Source organism: Etheostoma spectabile, chromosome 14 (genome assembly GCF_008692095.1).
Source record: "Etheostoma spectabile isolate EspeVRDwgs_2016 chromosome 14, UIUC_Espe_1.0, whole genome shotgun sequence".
Lineage (NCBI taxonomy): Eukaryota > Metazoa > Chordata > Actinopteri > Perciformes > Percidae > Etheostoma > Etheostoma spectabile.
The window spans coordinates 12,834,963-12,850,465 of NC_045746.1; the positions used below are offsets into that span (position 1 = coordinate 12,834,963).

General features: G+C 40.7%; 1 protein-coding gene across 1 annotated transcript; it reads right to left on the reverse strand.

Moving 5' to 3' along the window:
* Window positions 1-7,811: 7,811 nt before the first annotated feature.
* Window positions 7,812-12,442, reverse strand: heyl (hes related family bHLH transcription factor with YRPW motif like). The gene is made up of 5 exons (XM_032536381.1): window positions 11,909-12,442; window positions 9,571-9,637; window positions 9,401-9,484; window positions 9,203-9,284; window positions 7,812-8,942 (listed from the first exon to the last, which is right to left on the reverse strand). The coding sequence occupies exons 1-5, from the start codon at window positions 11,986-11,988 to the stop codon at window positions 8,251-8,253; spliced, it is 1,005 nt and encodes a 334-aa protein (XP_032392272.1). The 5' UTR covers window positions 11,989-12,442; the 3' UTR covers window positions 7,812-8,250.
* Window positions 12,443-15,503: the final 3,061 nt, after the last annotated feature.

A 15,503-nucleotide genomic window follows, 5' to 3' on the forward strand; every position in this document is an offset into this window, starting at 1 on the left:
CTAGCAGCACCTCTCCACCTCTACACTCCCAGAGCAACCTGCTAGCAACAGACAACCAGGCAGTGTTGGGAATTCCACTTGGAGGGTCCAAACGTCGGGACTCAATTAGCTAAGGAATCACTCTAGCTTTGATTATGTATACCAAAATGATTTATTAATAAAACAGAGCAATGCATTCCGGACAGAAAATACGTGCACGGACCTGAATGGAACATGACTAGCTCAGAGGTTCTCAAAAAGGCCCTCTAACAATGGCGTACCCTGCCTTATAAGGGGTTCTCTTTAAGGAGCCCTATTGGTTAAATGCGTCACTGGGCGGGTCATATCGCCTTAGCAACAGTATTTCTATTGGCTGGGTGGGCGCGACTTCCTGTTTACATTCTTCGGCAATGTGTGGGTGTGTGTGTGTGTGTGTGTGTGTGTTGGGGGTCTTTCCTGTGGAAGACCCCTTTGTTCTCCTCCATTGTTAATGAGCACATGGCTTCTAGCCTTACTCTGTGTGTTGTCTTCCTGCTAGTCGTGGCTAATGCTTAACAATAAGATGTCGCTCCCACCTGGATGCCAAGTACAAGTAACAATATACTTCTCTTTCATTCAGTGTCTGACATGAGTTTTGTTTCATTAACTTATGCATAAGTTCATTCACAGTGTCTAAATATGATAACAATACCTGAGTACAATTTCTCACAATAATCACAATACCTGAGTATAATTTCCCACCACTCCCCTATATCTGAATATAATTTCCCACAGCAGCTAATGTTGTTAGCCAAGCTAGCAGCATCTGGGCAGCCGCACAGGGAATTCAGTGCTGCAGCCTCGGGGTCACACTTTTCCTGGTAGACGTTCTGGAGATGAGGATTTTTTGTGTTTTTTGTGTTATGACCAACTCAAGGTAAGAATGCTGGTTTATTTTTAAGCTGCCGTCGTGCAGTAAATCAGCATCAACTGTTCAGTAACAGTTCAGCTGAAAATGTATACGATTTATTAGAGATAATTGTGTTTATCACAAAGCCTTCTTGTAAAGCCTTCTTATTGGAAAACCAGAAAGAGGTCACACTTAAATTTAATTATCCTACCATATAGTTATAAAATGATTAAGCCCTGTTAAGAACCGTTGATACATGCTCAATATCTTTATGCCTTAAATTTGCTATTGCAGTGTTACAAAAACTTAAAGCTGCATTTCTCTATTTCATTGTTTGTGTCAGGACTGACTGGCTTGCTTCTCTTTCATTTGATTTAATATAATTCAGTGATGTGTTTCTTCTGTGCCATTGTGGCAGCCGTGTGCCTATATCCTGTGTTACCCGTGCCTAGTTGGTTCTCTCTTGTATTATGGACTTTCTTCTTGTTTTTTTGCTCGGTGAGCGTGTAGATGTGTTCCAGTGTTTGACACCACAAAGTGCCTTTGTTTTAATAAAGAGTCTTTATCTCGGAACAGTGGGCCTATGGGTAAGAAAGAAATGTATATTTGGTTGAATAGTGATAACAGTCTTATTATTTTCTGGTGTTTCCGGGTCAGTAGTCTATGGCAGGCTAATTATTGTCTTGGAGAGGCTATTTATAATGAATTGAATCTCTACATAGCTCAATAAATTGTGATGGATGCAGCTAGGTGCGTGGTGGCTGAAAACTTCACATCTGTATGAAGATGACACAGTGCTGTATCTTGTTGCTGATTCTGTTTGTCTAGCAGTTGAAATTCCTTTAATAATCTGCAAGAGGCTCTTTAAGACCAAAGACTTGTACTAAACGCTGACAAAACAAAGTTTATGCTTTTTTTACAGATTATTCTAGCCTAAATATTTCCACAATGAACGGACCTCCGATGGAGAGAGTCATAGAACATATATATACTGGCATCTGGATTGATGAAAAGTTGTCCTTCAAATTTCACTTAGAGAACTTGTGTGCAGACTCAGACAAACAAACAAAAAAAAGGCATATTTCCCATGTTTTTTAGGCTTAACTTATTTTTTATTAGATCTAGGTTCTTGTTGAGGGTTGTTTTCTTTTTGTCTTGGACTATAGTGATGTGATTTATATTAATGCATCATCTTCAACTCTTAAATTTCTGGACTCAGTCTATCTCTCCACCTTGAAAGTCATACCTATGGTACACATTATTTTATATAAGTATTGGGTGGTTTTCTCTCCAAGAAAGATGTGATACTCACTGGTAAGTCTTTAACTATTTAAAAGGCTCTTATTCGAAAACTGCCATCTTCCCATAAAGAACTTCTCTTTTACTCAGAGGGCTATTATTAGACTCCTAGAACAAATTAGAGAACTTTCTTAAAATCAACTCAGTTGAGCCTTTTGGACAATTTAGAAATCTGGTTTTAAAACTGCAAACATCTACTTGTTACTACTTTTACATAATTGTATTTTCTTTTTTATCCCTATTATCCTACTCTATTTATCAAATAATTTTCTAATTCTGATTTTTTTATGTTCTTTCTATATTTCTTATGATTGTACTTTCTGTGTTGTTGTACTGTTTTTTTTGTATTTGTTTTTCTAATCTACTCATTGACTTTGAAAATGATCTCTTGATCTGCTAAGGAACTCCGGTGAAACTGATTGTTTACTGTTCTAAATTAATGTGCAACATAAATATTGTGATAAAAATAAATAATAATTAAATGAAAAAGTAAAACTGAATATCTTATATACCATTTTAGGTTCCCGATATTGATTCTGTGTATCGGCCAATACTAAGTACTGATCCGATACCAGTGTGTCATACATTTTATTATGTTTTAACAGCTGTACACTACTATCCCTGTATGGATGCAATAGGATTTCTATCTTTGTTGTACGGCCTGGCTGAGGTTAGACTTTTTGTTAAACATGAACAAACACAAAAGAAGAATGCTTAGAACTTTCTTTTATTATCCAGTTTGACATTCAGTCATAATGGAAAAAGAACATAAATAAACTACTTTGTAGTAGATTTCCTTTTAGGCTAAATTACGTGGTATCAGATCAGTGCATAAACTTCAGTACTTTCTGATACTGATACAAGCATTTTAGGCAGTATCTGAGGCTTTACCATAACTGGTATGGGAACATCTCTGGTTCCAGTATTGAGTGTAGTCCTTCAGTGACTCATACTCTGAACACCACAGGATGGCGCTAACACAAAAGCTGCAAGAAGGAAGAACTTATACTTTGTTTCACAGCAATCCTCTCTCATCGTGCTCAATGTTCAACTCGTTTCTTCAGGCTGCAGCCAAAAATACACATGGATTACCATTTGTTTGTGAAAGTTGTTATTGATTTGGGGACAATGACATGGCTGGATAGCTAGCTTGTCTTGTTTTTAAACATATTGTTCCGTGTGTGTGTGTGTGTGTGTGTGTGTGTGTGTGGGGGGGGGGGTTCTGGTGTGTGTGTGTGTGTGTGGTGGGGGGGGGGTCTGGTGTGCTGGAGTCAGGAGACTAGCCCATCTAGATCTGCTATATACCCAGTTCCTCCCTCTACCAAGCACCAGATTGTAGACAAACCTTACCAGTCAGTCATGATTCCAGCCAGTTGAGTTCCCCCCTCTCTCTCAGTTCTGTGTCCTGCATTTGGTTTCCACAAAGTTTTGCCTTCACAGCAAAGCTCCAAGTAGCAAATCAGCAAAATATCTCTGGAGTTTTTATGAGATTTCCGTTGAGGTTGTCCCTGTTTTCCCTTGATTCCTGCACCTATGTAGTTTTAACAGCAGAGGTCACTAAACTACATGTAACCACTGCTGATCTTACTATCTTGAGTCCAGTCTGTTTATATATATATATATATACAGTTATATATACAGTATACGGTTATACCTTCATTTTTACGCAGCCACAAACATACAGCATTACTGTGCAAAAGCTTTCTTCCTTGTCCACAATAATTGCAAGCCAACGTGTTCATATACGCATGTTGAAAAGATAAGATAGATTTATCTGTCTTAGTGTGGGTGTAGACAGAGGTTTAAGCCATCATAGCAATGGTAGGTAAATAGTGGTACACAAATCTGGCCCTCCAACAAAAATATTTTGCCAATTTTGATAGCAATATAAATAATATAAGCTCAAGGAACATGTTCATTCTGATTAATAGGACAGCCATAAACAATGCATCCATTATTTATTAGTACTCAGAGGCCATTGTCTACTGTAGCAACACTTTTCATTTAAATTCATTTGATAAAAGGGCATATTTTTACAAAAAATTGATTCCATAATTAATTATTTTGTGTTCTAGGTGCATATGCCATCTAAAGCGTATCATCAACATTTCTGCTACTTCTAAAATTACCATACTGACCAGTGTTGTGTGTCTGGACTGGGCACAGAGACAGAAAACTACATAGGTACAGGACTCAAGGTAAAACTACAGGGACAACCTCAACGGAAATTTCATAAAGACCACAGAGCTATTTTGCTGATTTGCTACTTGGAGCTTTGCTGTTAAGGCAAAACTTTGTGGAAACCAAATGCAGGACACAGAACTGGGAGAGAGGGGGGAACTCAATTGGCTGGAATCATGACTGACTGAGTGTGTGTGTGAGGCGAGGGTGTACATACGGCATAGACCGAGGTTGTGGTCCAAACTGAAAGAGGAAAAGATGCAGGGAGAAAGCAGAAGTGAGAGGAAAAAAAGTGTCTGTAATTAATTAGGAAGTGAGAAGTGAGAGAGAATTCTCCTCTGACATGTTAATAAACTTACTCATGTAGTCGTGCTGAATCTTTTATTGGATTGTGTGCAGTTTTGACAGCAGAGGTCACTAAACTACATGTAACCACTGCTGAGCTCCATTCTGTTTTCAAATATATTCACAGCTAAGACCCCAAAAAGACATGTTCAAGAGGTTTACAACCCCTTTTATCAGCCCAGCAAAAAAAGCTAATACTGATTTTATATATATATATATATATATATATATATATATATATATATATATATATATTATACATATATACATCTTTCTATATATTATAGTTATATATACAGTATACGGTTGCCTTCATTTTTACGCAGCCACAAACATACATCATTACTGTGCAAAAGCTTTCTTCCTTGTCCACAATAATTGCAAGCCAACGTGTTTATTTACGCAGGTTGAAAAGGTAAGATGGATTTATCTGTCTTAGTGTGGGTGTAGATAGAGGTTTAAGCCATCATAGCAATGGTATGCAAATAGTGGTACATAAATCTGGCCCTCCAACAAAAATATTTTGCCTATTTTGATAGCAATATAAATAATATAAGTTTAAGAAAAACTAGTATTAAAACAAACTGTTTTACAAATGCGTTTTATTCTTAAATAATTGAAAGAAAGATATATATATATATACTGTAGGCCTGTGTTTTCACTGTGCCTGTACAGCATTGGCCCCCATTAAACAGTGTTGGGAAAAAACTGGCCCGTTGCTTAACCTAAATGCTTATCCCTGCTTTTAAAAGTATTTTTTATTTGTGCCAAAAAGGTCGATACCAATGAGTAAAAAGCAACACGCACACCACCAATTAATTCCCCCGACTACATCTCTTGAAAGGTCCTTGTGACCAAAATGTCATCCGACCAAATAAACCAAATGCCGAGTTGACAAGTGTGTGCAGGAATTTTCTTCTTCTTTTTTTTTTTTTCTTTTTAAAAAAAGGTAATTTCTCTTTTTAAAAAAAAGGTAATTTTTCTTCGATGTGAATCCTAGCTAGATGCAGAGGTGTGCCCAACAGCCAGTTCTTCACCTATGTCTCTAGGAGTTTCTCTACGGCTGGTATCAGGGATATCTGTGCCTACATACATGCAAACATGCACACAAAAACTTAAAAGCTGCATTAGGTGACATTACACATTGCTAATACAGTACCAGAAACAACAGATACGACTCTGTCATGTTCTTGATAAAAGTGTAGTAGGAAATAAGTATTCATTAGTACTCAGAGGCCATTGTCTACTGTAGCAACACTTTTCATTTAAATTAATTTGATGAAAAGGGATATTTTTTACAAAAAACTGATCCCATAATTAATGATTTAGTGTTCTAGGTGCATATGCCATCTAAAGCATCAACATTTCTGCTACTTCTAAAATTACCATACTGAGCAGTGTCGTGTGTCTGGACTGGGCTCTACATACACGCACAGAGACAGAAACTGCATACAATCCAATAAAAGATTCAGCATGACTATATGAGTAAGTTTATTAACACATCAGAGGAGAATTCTCTCTCACTTCTCACTTCCTAATTCCAGACTCTTTTTTTCCTCTCACTTCTGCCTTCTCCCTGCATCTTTCCTTTTCAGTTGGACCACAACGTCGGTCTATGCCGTATGTACACCCTGCCTCAAACACACACACACCCACACAACACACACACACACACACACACACACACACACACACACACACACACACACACACCACAAAAACTCCTTTCTCCATCGTTCCCTCCCTCCTTCCTCTCTTCTCCCTCCAGCCTCCCCCTCCCCCCGTGGGAAACCAGTGCAGTGGATGTGGTTGTCCTTCCTGGAAGCTGTGGTGGTGACTCTGGCTCCTCAACTCAGAGGATAGAAAGTGCCAGCCAGCCTGTGTGTCTATGTTTGTGTGTTGTCTGCGGGCCTGTGTGTGTGTGTGTGTGTGTGTGTGTGTGTGTGTGTGTGTGTGTGTGTGTGTGTGTGTGGTGTGTGTGTGTGGTGTGGGTGTGTGTGTGTGTGTGTCGGCGCACACGCACCCTCCACAAACATTCCTCCAACGTGCCGTCCGTCCATCCGACCGCCGGCCAGCATCGCACGAGAGCCACGCCGCCACCGCGGTTCAGTCCTGACGCCAGCCCTAAAGACACACACACAGACACACACACACACACACACACACACACACAAGGCAGCAGGCACATGAGCCTGGCTTAAGCACACACTAGCACACTCACTCGAATAAACAATATGCACTTTGCGGAACACACACATTTTTAGACCGCAGACCACAGACATTGCATCCTGAAGTAGATCAAAGCGTTCTCCAGCAGTAAACACACACAAGGCTCTTCTCTGCTCTCTCATCCCCGCGGAGCCGTTTTGGTGAAGCACGGCACAATTATGCTGATCTTCTCGTTGCAACTGTCACTCATCATTGATCTTGTGCACCCTGTACGTGTTGGCCTGCTCTCAGTGATTTACACTATTTCTCTTCCTTTTTTTTCAAACTGTTGCAATCCCTCTCATCTGTCCTTAACCCTGTCTCCTGCCTCCCCACCACCCTGTTATTGAATGTCTACGCCAAATCAGTCACGCAACCACAGCCCTTCAGATCTTTTTCTTTGTTTTCCCCTCTCTCAGTCTCTCCATCCTCCCTCTCGCCCTCTTGTACTGTCTGTCCATTGTTGAGGAGACAGTGGCGCAGACAAACAGGGAGAGAAGATATCCGCTGGTGTACCACAAGATTGGAGAGAAAGAATGGCAGAGAGACAGCAGAGGAGAGGAAGATACATAGACTGATATGAGGGAAAAGTTAATTACAGGGTACTGCCAATTAGAGGGCAAAGTGATGGGTCTGTTTGCCTCGCCGCGGCATCCCAAAAACATCACCAGCTTCCACCATGTTTATCCTTCGCAGCCACAAGACCACAGCCATCGCTGGAGACAGCTTAGATACAGAGGGGGTTACGGCTGGAGAACATGCAAGCAGTGTTTGCAGACATTGCTAATATGGATAAGTGGGTAGCATGTAGCCTTCAACCATTCCTTTTCGTTTGTATTGATAGCAGACAACATATTGCTTTACATTTTGCTTATACAATCAGAAAAAACACACAGAGAAGAACATGAACAAAGGTAAAGGCACTTAGTCTTTATGGAAATTTTTGTCAAACATTCTTTAAACTTGGAAAATGTAATCAAATGTATAAATGGTTTGCCGGAAAAACAACAATTATCACAGTTAAAAGATCAGTAAAAACTCAACGTCACTCTGTTGAGCGTTATATATATGGCTCTGTTGTACACGATGTATGTGTGTGTGTCAAGCAAGATCATGAATGTATTCAAATCTTCTATTCTTTCACATTCCTTCATTATTCCATCATATATGATTGTTTGTAATTATCTGACATTTCACCCACAGTCGGATATGGCTTTTAGAGTCCCTCAGAAGCAGAGCCAATCATCAAAGGTCTTTCCTCAACGGCTTCATATTTGCTGCATGTTGCACATGGGAGATCCATGTCCACTGTACGGAGTTCATTTGGAAAACAAAACCAGAGTTGAGCCTCAGAAAGCTCCTATCTCAGTCCCCCATCCCTGGGCTGCCTTGGCTGCTCCGCTCAAGCCCCTGCTCTGAGCTGTGGGAGACCCCAGTGGTGCAAAGGGCCTGAAAGAGACTTGCAGTGGAGCAGAAGATGAGGAAATAGAAGAGGAGGAGGAGGTAGAAGGAGAGGAAGAGGAAGAGGAAGGGGTGGGGAGGTGAAGAGGCGAGGCCCTGGCGGCGTTGTGAGGGGACGCCTGGGTTGGTCTGGAGGGGGCTAGGGACGCCGACACTGCGAGGGAGGGCAACCTGTGAATGGTAGCCAGAGCTGTGGGGGTAAGGAGCTGGGGTACACCCTGCTGGCAACCGGCCAGGGGGCCGAGGCGGAGGGAGGCAGGCGATGGGTAGCTCCCCATCAGGGTCAGATCCCTTCGCCCACTGGGGAAAGGAGGTGAAGAAGAGGCTGGTGAGGTGGGGGAGATCTGAGGGAAGGACGCCCATGGCCACGGTGGAAAAGGCAGGGCGGAGGCCGGGGGCGACTGTAGGAGAAGGGGGTCAAGCTCACTTGCACAGTGGGAAAGGTGGGAGACCAGACGGGCTCCTATAGGGTCCGTGGAATCCCCATCAAGGGAGCTGAGGTACCGCACCACCTCTCCAACGCACTCCCTAAAGCCTAATGTCCTGTAGTCGACCGCCAGGGCTCTTGCATCAAAGTAACCTGAGAGAAAGAAAGAGAGCCTAGTCATACAATGAATAATAGTATTGGAATGTCATGAACAATATAATTACTGCACATGCTGCATGCTTTTCATCTTGTCCAAAAGAAAGGACAATGAATCATTATAATGTGTACTTTTTAATTGGGTTTTTGAAATATTGCAGCATTATTCCAAGGGCTTTTATGTGTCCACGTTCCTAAAGAAGCAGAAAGAGCTAGAAAGTGAATGGTTTTGCAAGCACCAAACTCTAAAGTCTCACCTTTTCCTCCCATGGCATGCAGGAGTTTGAGGTGGTCCACAGTCATCTGCAGGATCTCTGCTTTCTCCAGCTTAGATGAACCCTGCAGGATAAATGAGCAACATTTGACTTTGTTGCATCCGAATTTATAAAGCTGGTTTGTTACTTCTGTTGTTTGAGTAGAATGGTTTTAATTTTATCCGATTTATCAGCGGTCACCTGTTTCTCAAAAGCACTGGGCACCAGCCTCCTGAGCTCCGACAGGCTGTGGTTGATCCGGTCTCTGCGCCTCTTCTCTATAATCTACACAACAAGAAAAGCAGAGGGCCAGTCAGGGCCAAACAAAACTTTTCAGGACTAAAAAGATTAAGATGAAAGGCTTCACTCACCCCTCTTCTCTTCTTTCGGGCCAGAATCTGCGAGGCGCTGCCAGGAGACATGGACCCGGTGACTGGGCTGTACCATGGAGATAGAGAGAGACAGAGAAGAAGGAAATGGGTATTGGCAAAGACAGAAACATGTTAACTTTTAGTCTCCTGCATATTGTTATTATTACCCTCCCTAATATGACACAGAGGCAGGATGGCCCATCAGCTCCCTTCAATCTAATTTGTTTTTTGGGCACAGAACAGCATCGGAGTGCTCGGGAGAGGAGGGAAGACAAGATTGTTTTTGGTTTAATGCGTTTCTGGACATTAGTCTCAGTGAAATGACATGCTGTTCTCCTTTCCATCTGAGCAAAAGCACTTTTAGAGAGATGATTATATAGCCTCAGGGTGATGCTTTTGCTTGCATGGGGCTCCAGCATGCAGCATAGGATCTGAGCTCCTCCGAGTACAGTCACTCAATATGGATTGTGTTTGTTTGTGAACTTTCATCTTACAGGGCTGAAGGAGCCTGACAGCTCAGTGTTCCCTTAAAACTGCCCCACCAAAGACTTGTGTTTCTATTAGATTTTATCATGAAGGCTGCCAATTTAGCTGTGTGTTTGTGTTTAGGTTTGATGTTTGATGGGGCTGACTTGAAAGGGCGGCACTGTCTTCTGTTTGCATGTCAAATGGCAATTTGATTTATCCAAACCGTCTTTAGTTACTGGCTTGCTCGGAGCGTTTGATGTAACCAGTATTGCTGTGAATGTGTTTTCATATATACTGTAGAGATGCACCGTTACAAAAACAATCTGATAAAGAGGGTATTTGTAACATTTCTGCAATTTTTGATGCCAAATTTAACTAATTCACCTAAACACCTGAATTGCTTGCAACTAGTGTGTGCCGTATACTTTTTACTGCTTATCAGACATTTTCCACAACACTGAAACAAGTTCTACATAACAGACTGCAGTTAACAGCTTGGCATTATTGGTCACAATTCCATTCAAAGGTTCGAAGGATTGTTTTCCTTTCAAATTAAAAAGTATTTTGTAGTTTGCCATTTTATCCTATTTTTATCCTTTTATCCTATCCTATTTTTACCTATTCTTAATTGTAGATTAGAAATTTGTCGCACTCAAAATGAGATTATAACATTAATTCAACAAAGCTCATAAAAACAATTCCCTTCTAGCCTTTGGAAATATCAACTTTTTTAACACTTAATTAAGTCTAAAATCAAGCAAAATTGTTGCCATATATTGAAGTATAATAAAATAATGTCATTGTATTCTCTCATACACAGTGTGCCTCAAATATTCCTGCAAAATATTTTTGATGTGGGGTTGTCCCTTTTTTATGTTTTAGTTTTTTTTTCTTTTAGTTTTTATGTTGATTTGACAGTTGTTTTTTTTTACGCAACATCAAAAAAGGAAGGTAAAAAATGTAATTTTGCTACGTTACAACAACAACAATTTTTTTTTAAGAATTTAAAAAAAAGCAGAAAATTAAAAAAGAAAATGCAAATCTTGATTTAAGTGACTTTTTTTTAAGATATGTTCTTTATTAAATGCATTAATTAATTTAATTTTCAAACGATGAGTGTAAGACAACCCTTGTCTCTATGCTTCAGACATGGCAGGCCTTACATAATTTTTAACCTATGCCTATTGTAACGCATGTCATGTGTACAATGACGATTACAGATCTCTGCATTTTCTCACATGCAAAAGGAGCAAACCATCCTTTCCTTTAGAGGGGAAATGCAACAAAATAATATTGAATACAAGAGATATGCTGCCAGAGGCCTGAAGTTCAACTGACAGCTCAGCTTTGTTGGAAGTTGGGGCAGGAAGGTGGCTCAGTGGTTAGCATTTCTTTCTCACAGCAAGTTGGATCACTGGCCTGGGCAGAATTTGGTCCAGGCAGGACCTGTGGAGTTTGCATGTTCTCCCCGTATTTGCGTGGGTTTCCTCTCGCTATAAAGACATGCATGCTAGTTAACTAGGACTACATTTAAAAATTAGCCGACTGGCTAACCTTGGTGCATTTACAGAAATGTTGATTAATGTGCATTGTCCTAATCAAAAAAATAATCTTAATCAAATAAATATGAAAATAAATAAATGTATGAAACATTTCATATCAAACTTTTCATGCAGTGTTTTAACTTAAATTTTGTGCATGGCAGCATGTGTCAAAATGTTTTTAAAACCCACAGCTCACTACCAAGTATGTTTAGAGAAAATCTGTCTTTAGCTCCTAATTTTAAGACAATGTGTGGCAAGTCATTTTACTTTAAAATGGGATCGGAGGGCATGTGTTAAAACCTCAGGTGTGGTTGGCGGATGCTCACCAATAGCCGTCTTCTTGTCCCACGTCAATAAACTCGTCTGTGTCCGAGTCTGGAGAGCTGTAGTCGTGCGGTCTCTTCATGTCTGTGCCTCTTCCTCACGGGCTGGAATGATAGATGGATGGATAGAGAATGGACTGATGGACTTGGGGGATCTTGTTGGCAGCTCTCTCTCTCTCGCTGCTGCGTGGACGCAACACTCTGAAGACTGTCTCCCCTGTGGAAGAGGTGTTCACCCTGTGCCCCTCACTTTCTGTTTCTCTTGCGCTGTGACTTTTAAAAGCCTTGTTGTCCTTAGTTACTTCTTGTCACTTGTGTTTTTTTGTTTTGTTTGTTTCTTCTTGTGTCTCCTATCCTTTCCTCTGTGAGTCAGCAGTGCCACTTGATTGACCCCCAAGGGCCCATGACAACTAAGAAAATTCACAAGCTGCTTTAGTCTTTTACTCTATCGCTGGCATCCAATCGTAGTCTCTCGCTCTCTCTCTGTTATTTCTCTCTTGGCTGCCTCTCTCTGTCACAGCTACCCAATGACAAAATAGGATTTTGGCAGTTGGGGCAGGGTTGCCAGTTTTGGCTCCCCCGCCTCTTCTCCCTGTCCCTCCTCCCTCCCTTTAATCTGGCCTTGCCCAGCGTGTCTCTCTTCCTCCCCCTCAGCCCCATCTTTCCACCCCTTTGCTCAGTCATCCTCAGTCAATTAGCCTCCAATCTCATCCTGCTCTCCTTCCATGCTTCTTTCTATCCTCCTTTCTTTCTATTTCTGCTCTTTTCATTACACTGCTGTGTAGAACAATGGCAGCAGGAAGGAGAGAGGTGAGGAGTGTGGGAATGATGGACTTTGAAAACACTCCATCATCTGCAGGGGAGTGTGTGGCTGTGCATAAAGCTTGACTCTCACACAATCGCACAGGTGACTTGGAGAGTGGAGTTATTGAAGTAGTTTTTGGGAGTGAGTGTGAGAGACAACCAGCAAAAGCAAAAACAATACTGCAGTGATACAAAAGGGTAACCTATGACCCTCTAGGCAGCTGTCAGCGATCAGCAAAGAAGAAAAATAAGAGGATTGTGCTTATTTTTCCCTCTACCATAAACAATACTTCATATTGCTTTATTACTGCTGACTAAAATGTCAACTCATTTGAAACCAGTCAGTCGTATAGCCCCACAGCCCTATAAGATGAGCTCAAGTACTCTTTGATCAGGACTGAGGGGTCAAGAGAGGAATCAGTCCAGTGAGTGTCTGAACATCTGGGCTCTTCACTGGACAAGATAGCATTCTCTGTACGCTCACACATGCGTACCCACTTACACACTCACACACACGGCTCCTTGCAACACCCAGCGCTCGGTTCCGCTACCACCGTGGGAAGATTGCTGGTACAGATTGCCATGGAAACACGAGGCCCAGGCACCCGTTGTTAGGAGCGATGCCTGGCTGACCCAGCGGTGTGTGCATATGTGTGTGTGAAAGACGGAGCAAGGCCAAGTGGCATGCCCCCTGCCACACAATGCCCAGCTGAGTGTGTCTCTTCCTGCCTGGCAGACTGGAAGGGTGTGTTAGTTTGAACACACCACAATGCCTGAGTGCCCGAGATCTTTTTGTTATTTGTTTTCTAAACAAGTCAATTCGTTATGTACTTATTTTTGGTCCTGTATTGTATATGAAAGCAGGTATATATTGATTTTTTTTTTGTTACTCCAGATGTTTCTGTGCCTTTCCCAAGCTTTGTTTTTCTGTTTATCTCTCTTGCGTTAGATGTGACTGAGCCCAGCCCGCCTAACTTTTAACGTGTCATACGTTTAAGATAATAAACAAAATTGAAATATGTGCATGTGCGTGTGTTTGTAATACCCAAGTGTCAGTAATCAGTATGACTATCACCAGGGGCCTTACAGTGTGGTGAGTATGAGTCAGACTAACAGAATAGAGAAATCCCTCTTTCTCCCCCCCCTTTACATATCCTTTCATTACCAATCATTCCTTAATTTGGATCTGGATCTCATTTCAGCATCAGAAAAAAGAGTAGAATGAATCTGAAAAAGGGAGACATCTCTGAAGTCAGGCTTCAGTCCTTTCTCTGTTGTTATTTTTGTCTCCCTCCCTTCCCTTCATGACTAACTTTTTTCTCTGTATCCACCAGTTTTTCTTTGTTGTTTGTTTTTTTAATCAAGCCCCCTGGTTTAACTTGTTTTTGCCATCCCAGTTGTTCCAGGATAATGAAGCAAGTTGTATGAAAAAAACATGCACGAAATGGAAAGTAATTAACAAGATGAATGAATAAATAAATAAATAAGTCAATTATGAAAATAGTTTCTTGGTGGGGGTATGTGAAGGGATTGTAATGGAGAGAAACATAAGTCGAAAAGACAGAGAGTGCTGGCACTGGATGGTGATGGAATTCTGGGAGATTTCTGGCGATCTTGGTCGGCCACTTCAAGTCCTCTCCCTCCCATCCCTCCAAACCACAACAAGGCAATGTCCCTTATTGAAATTAACAAGCTCATACTTTTACAATTTGCACACACATGCACACATGCGCAACTGGAATATGAACGTGTGAATGCTCAGGGACATACACACAACTGATTCATACAAACGCAAACATAGTCAACTCCTTCACACGCATGTGGACAGTACATACCCACAATTTATAAGGCACAAACACTCAGCTGCAATTATTGCTTCTGATGCATATCAATTGCTATTGTTTTAAAGTCTGTGAAATGGAACCAGCTCAGCATGATATTTTGTTTGTGACTTTCCTCTCTGCATTCATGTCAAACTGAATAACTGCTCAGATACGTCTCAATGGTTGGGTGACTTTGATTATTTGTACTCTGTTTTTCTGCAACAGAAAACCAACTTTCAGCAACATTTCTTTCCCCTTAAAAATACACCGGTGAATAAAGACACTTGAAAGAATTTAACCTGTTGAAAGGGGAAAATAAGTAAAACCATTAAAGCAACAAATAATGCATTTTATTTCTTGCTAAAATCACAATAACAAACAGCTATGTCATGTTTTTTTTTGTTTGGTTTTTTTTTGTGAAGCACTTTGTAACCATGGTTTTAATCCTCAAAAAATATGAAGAGTTGCTCATAAGAATGGCATTGGCATTTGCATTTTATTTCTTGCTAAAATCACAATAACAAACAGCTGTGCCAGTATGCAGGGACAAGTTGAAAGTTGCAAAGGAAATGGGGCTCACACGTTATCTCTGTCAACAACTCCATATAACATCTTTTGAAATACATTTTCAAAACTGAATATATTTAATATTTAAATGCAAAGACCTTCAATGACATAACACAAAAATGGGATGGAATAAAATCCCTTAACATGTAAACTGTGTTAGAGTTTTATTTCCTACACAATTCTTCTGCATTGAAATCACAAGCATGTTTGTAATAATGCAGAAGGAAAAATGACAAAAATAGATGACATGAGAGAGCAAAGCCTAGATGCTGAGCCACTCAATTGTTATTCTCTAACAACTATTGCATCTTTGATTTAAATATTCATTCAAATGTTTTTTATCATAGGTTTCTTTGTTGTTGTTTTTAATTGTGAAGCACTTTGTAACCATGGTTTTAATCCTC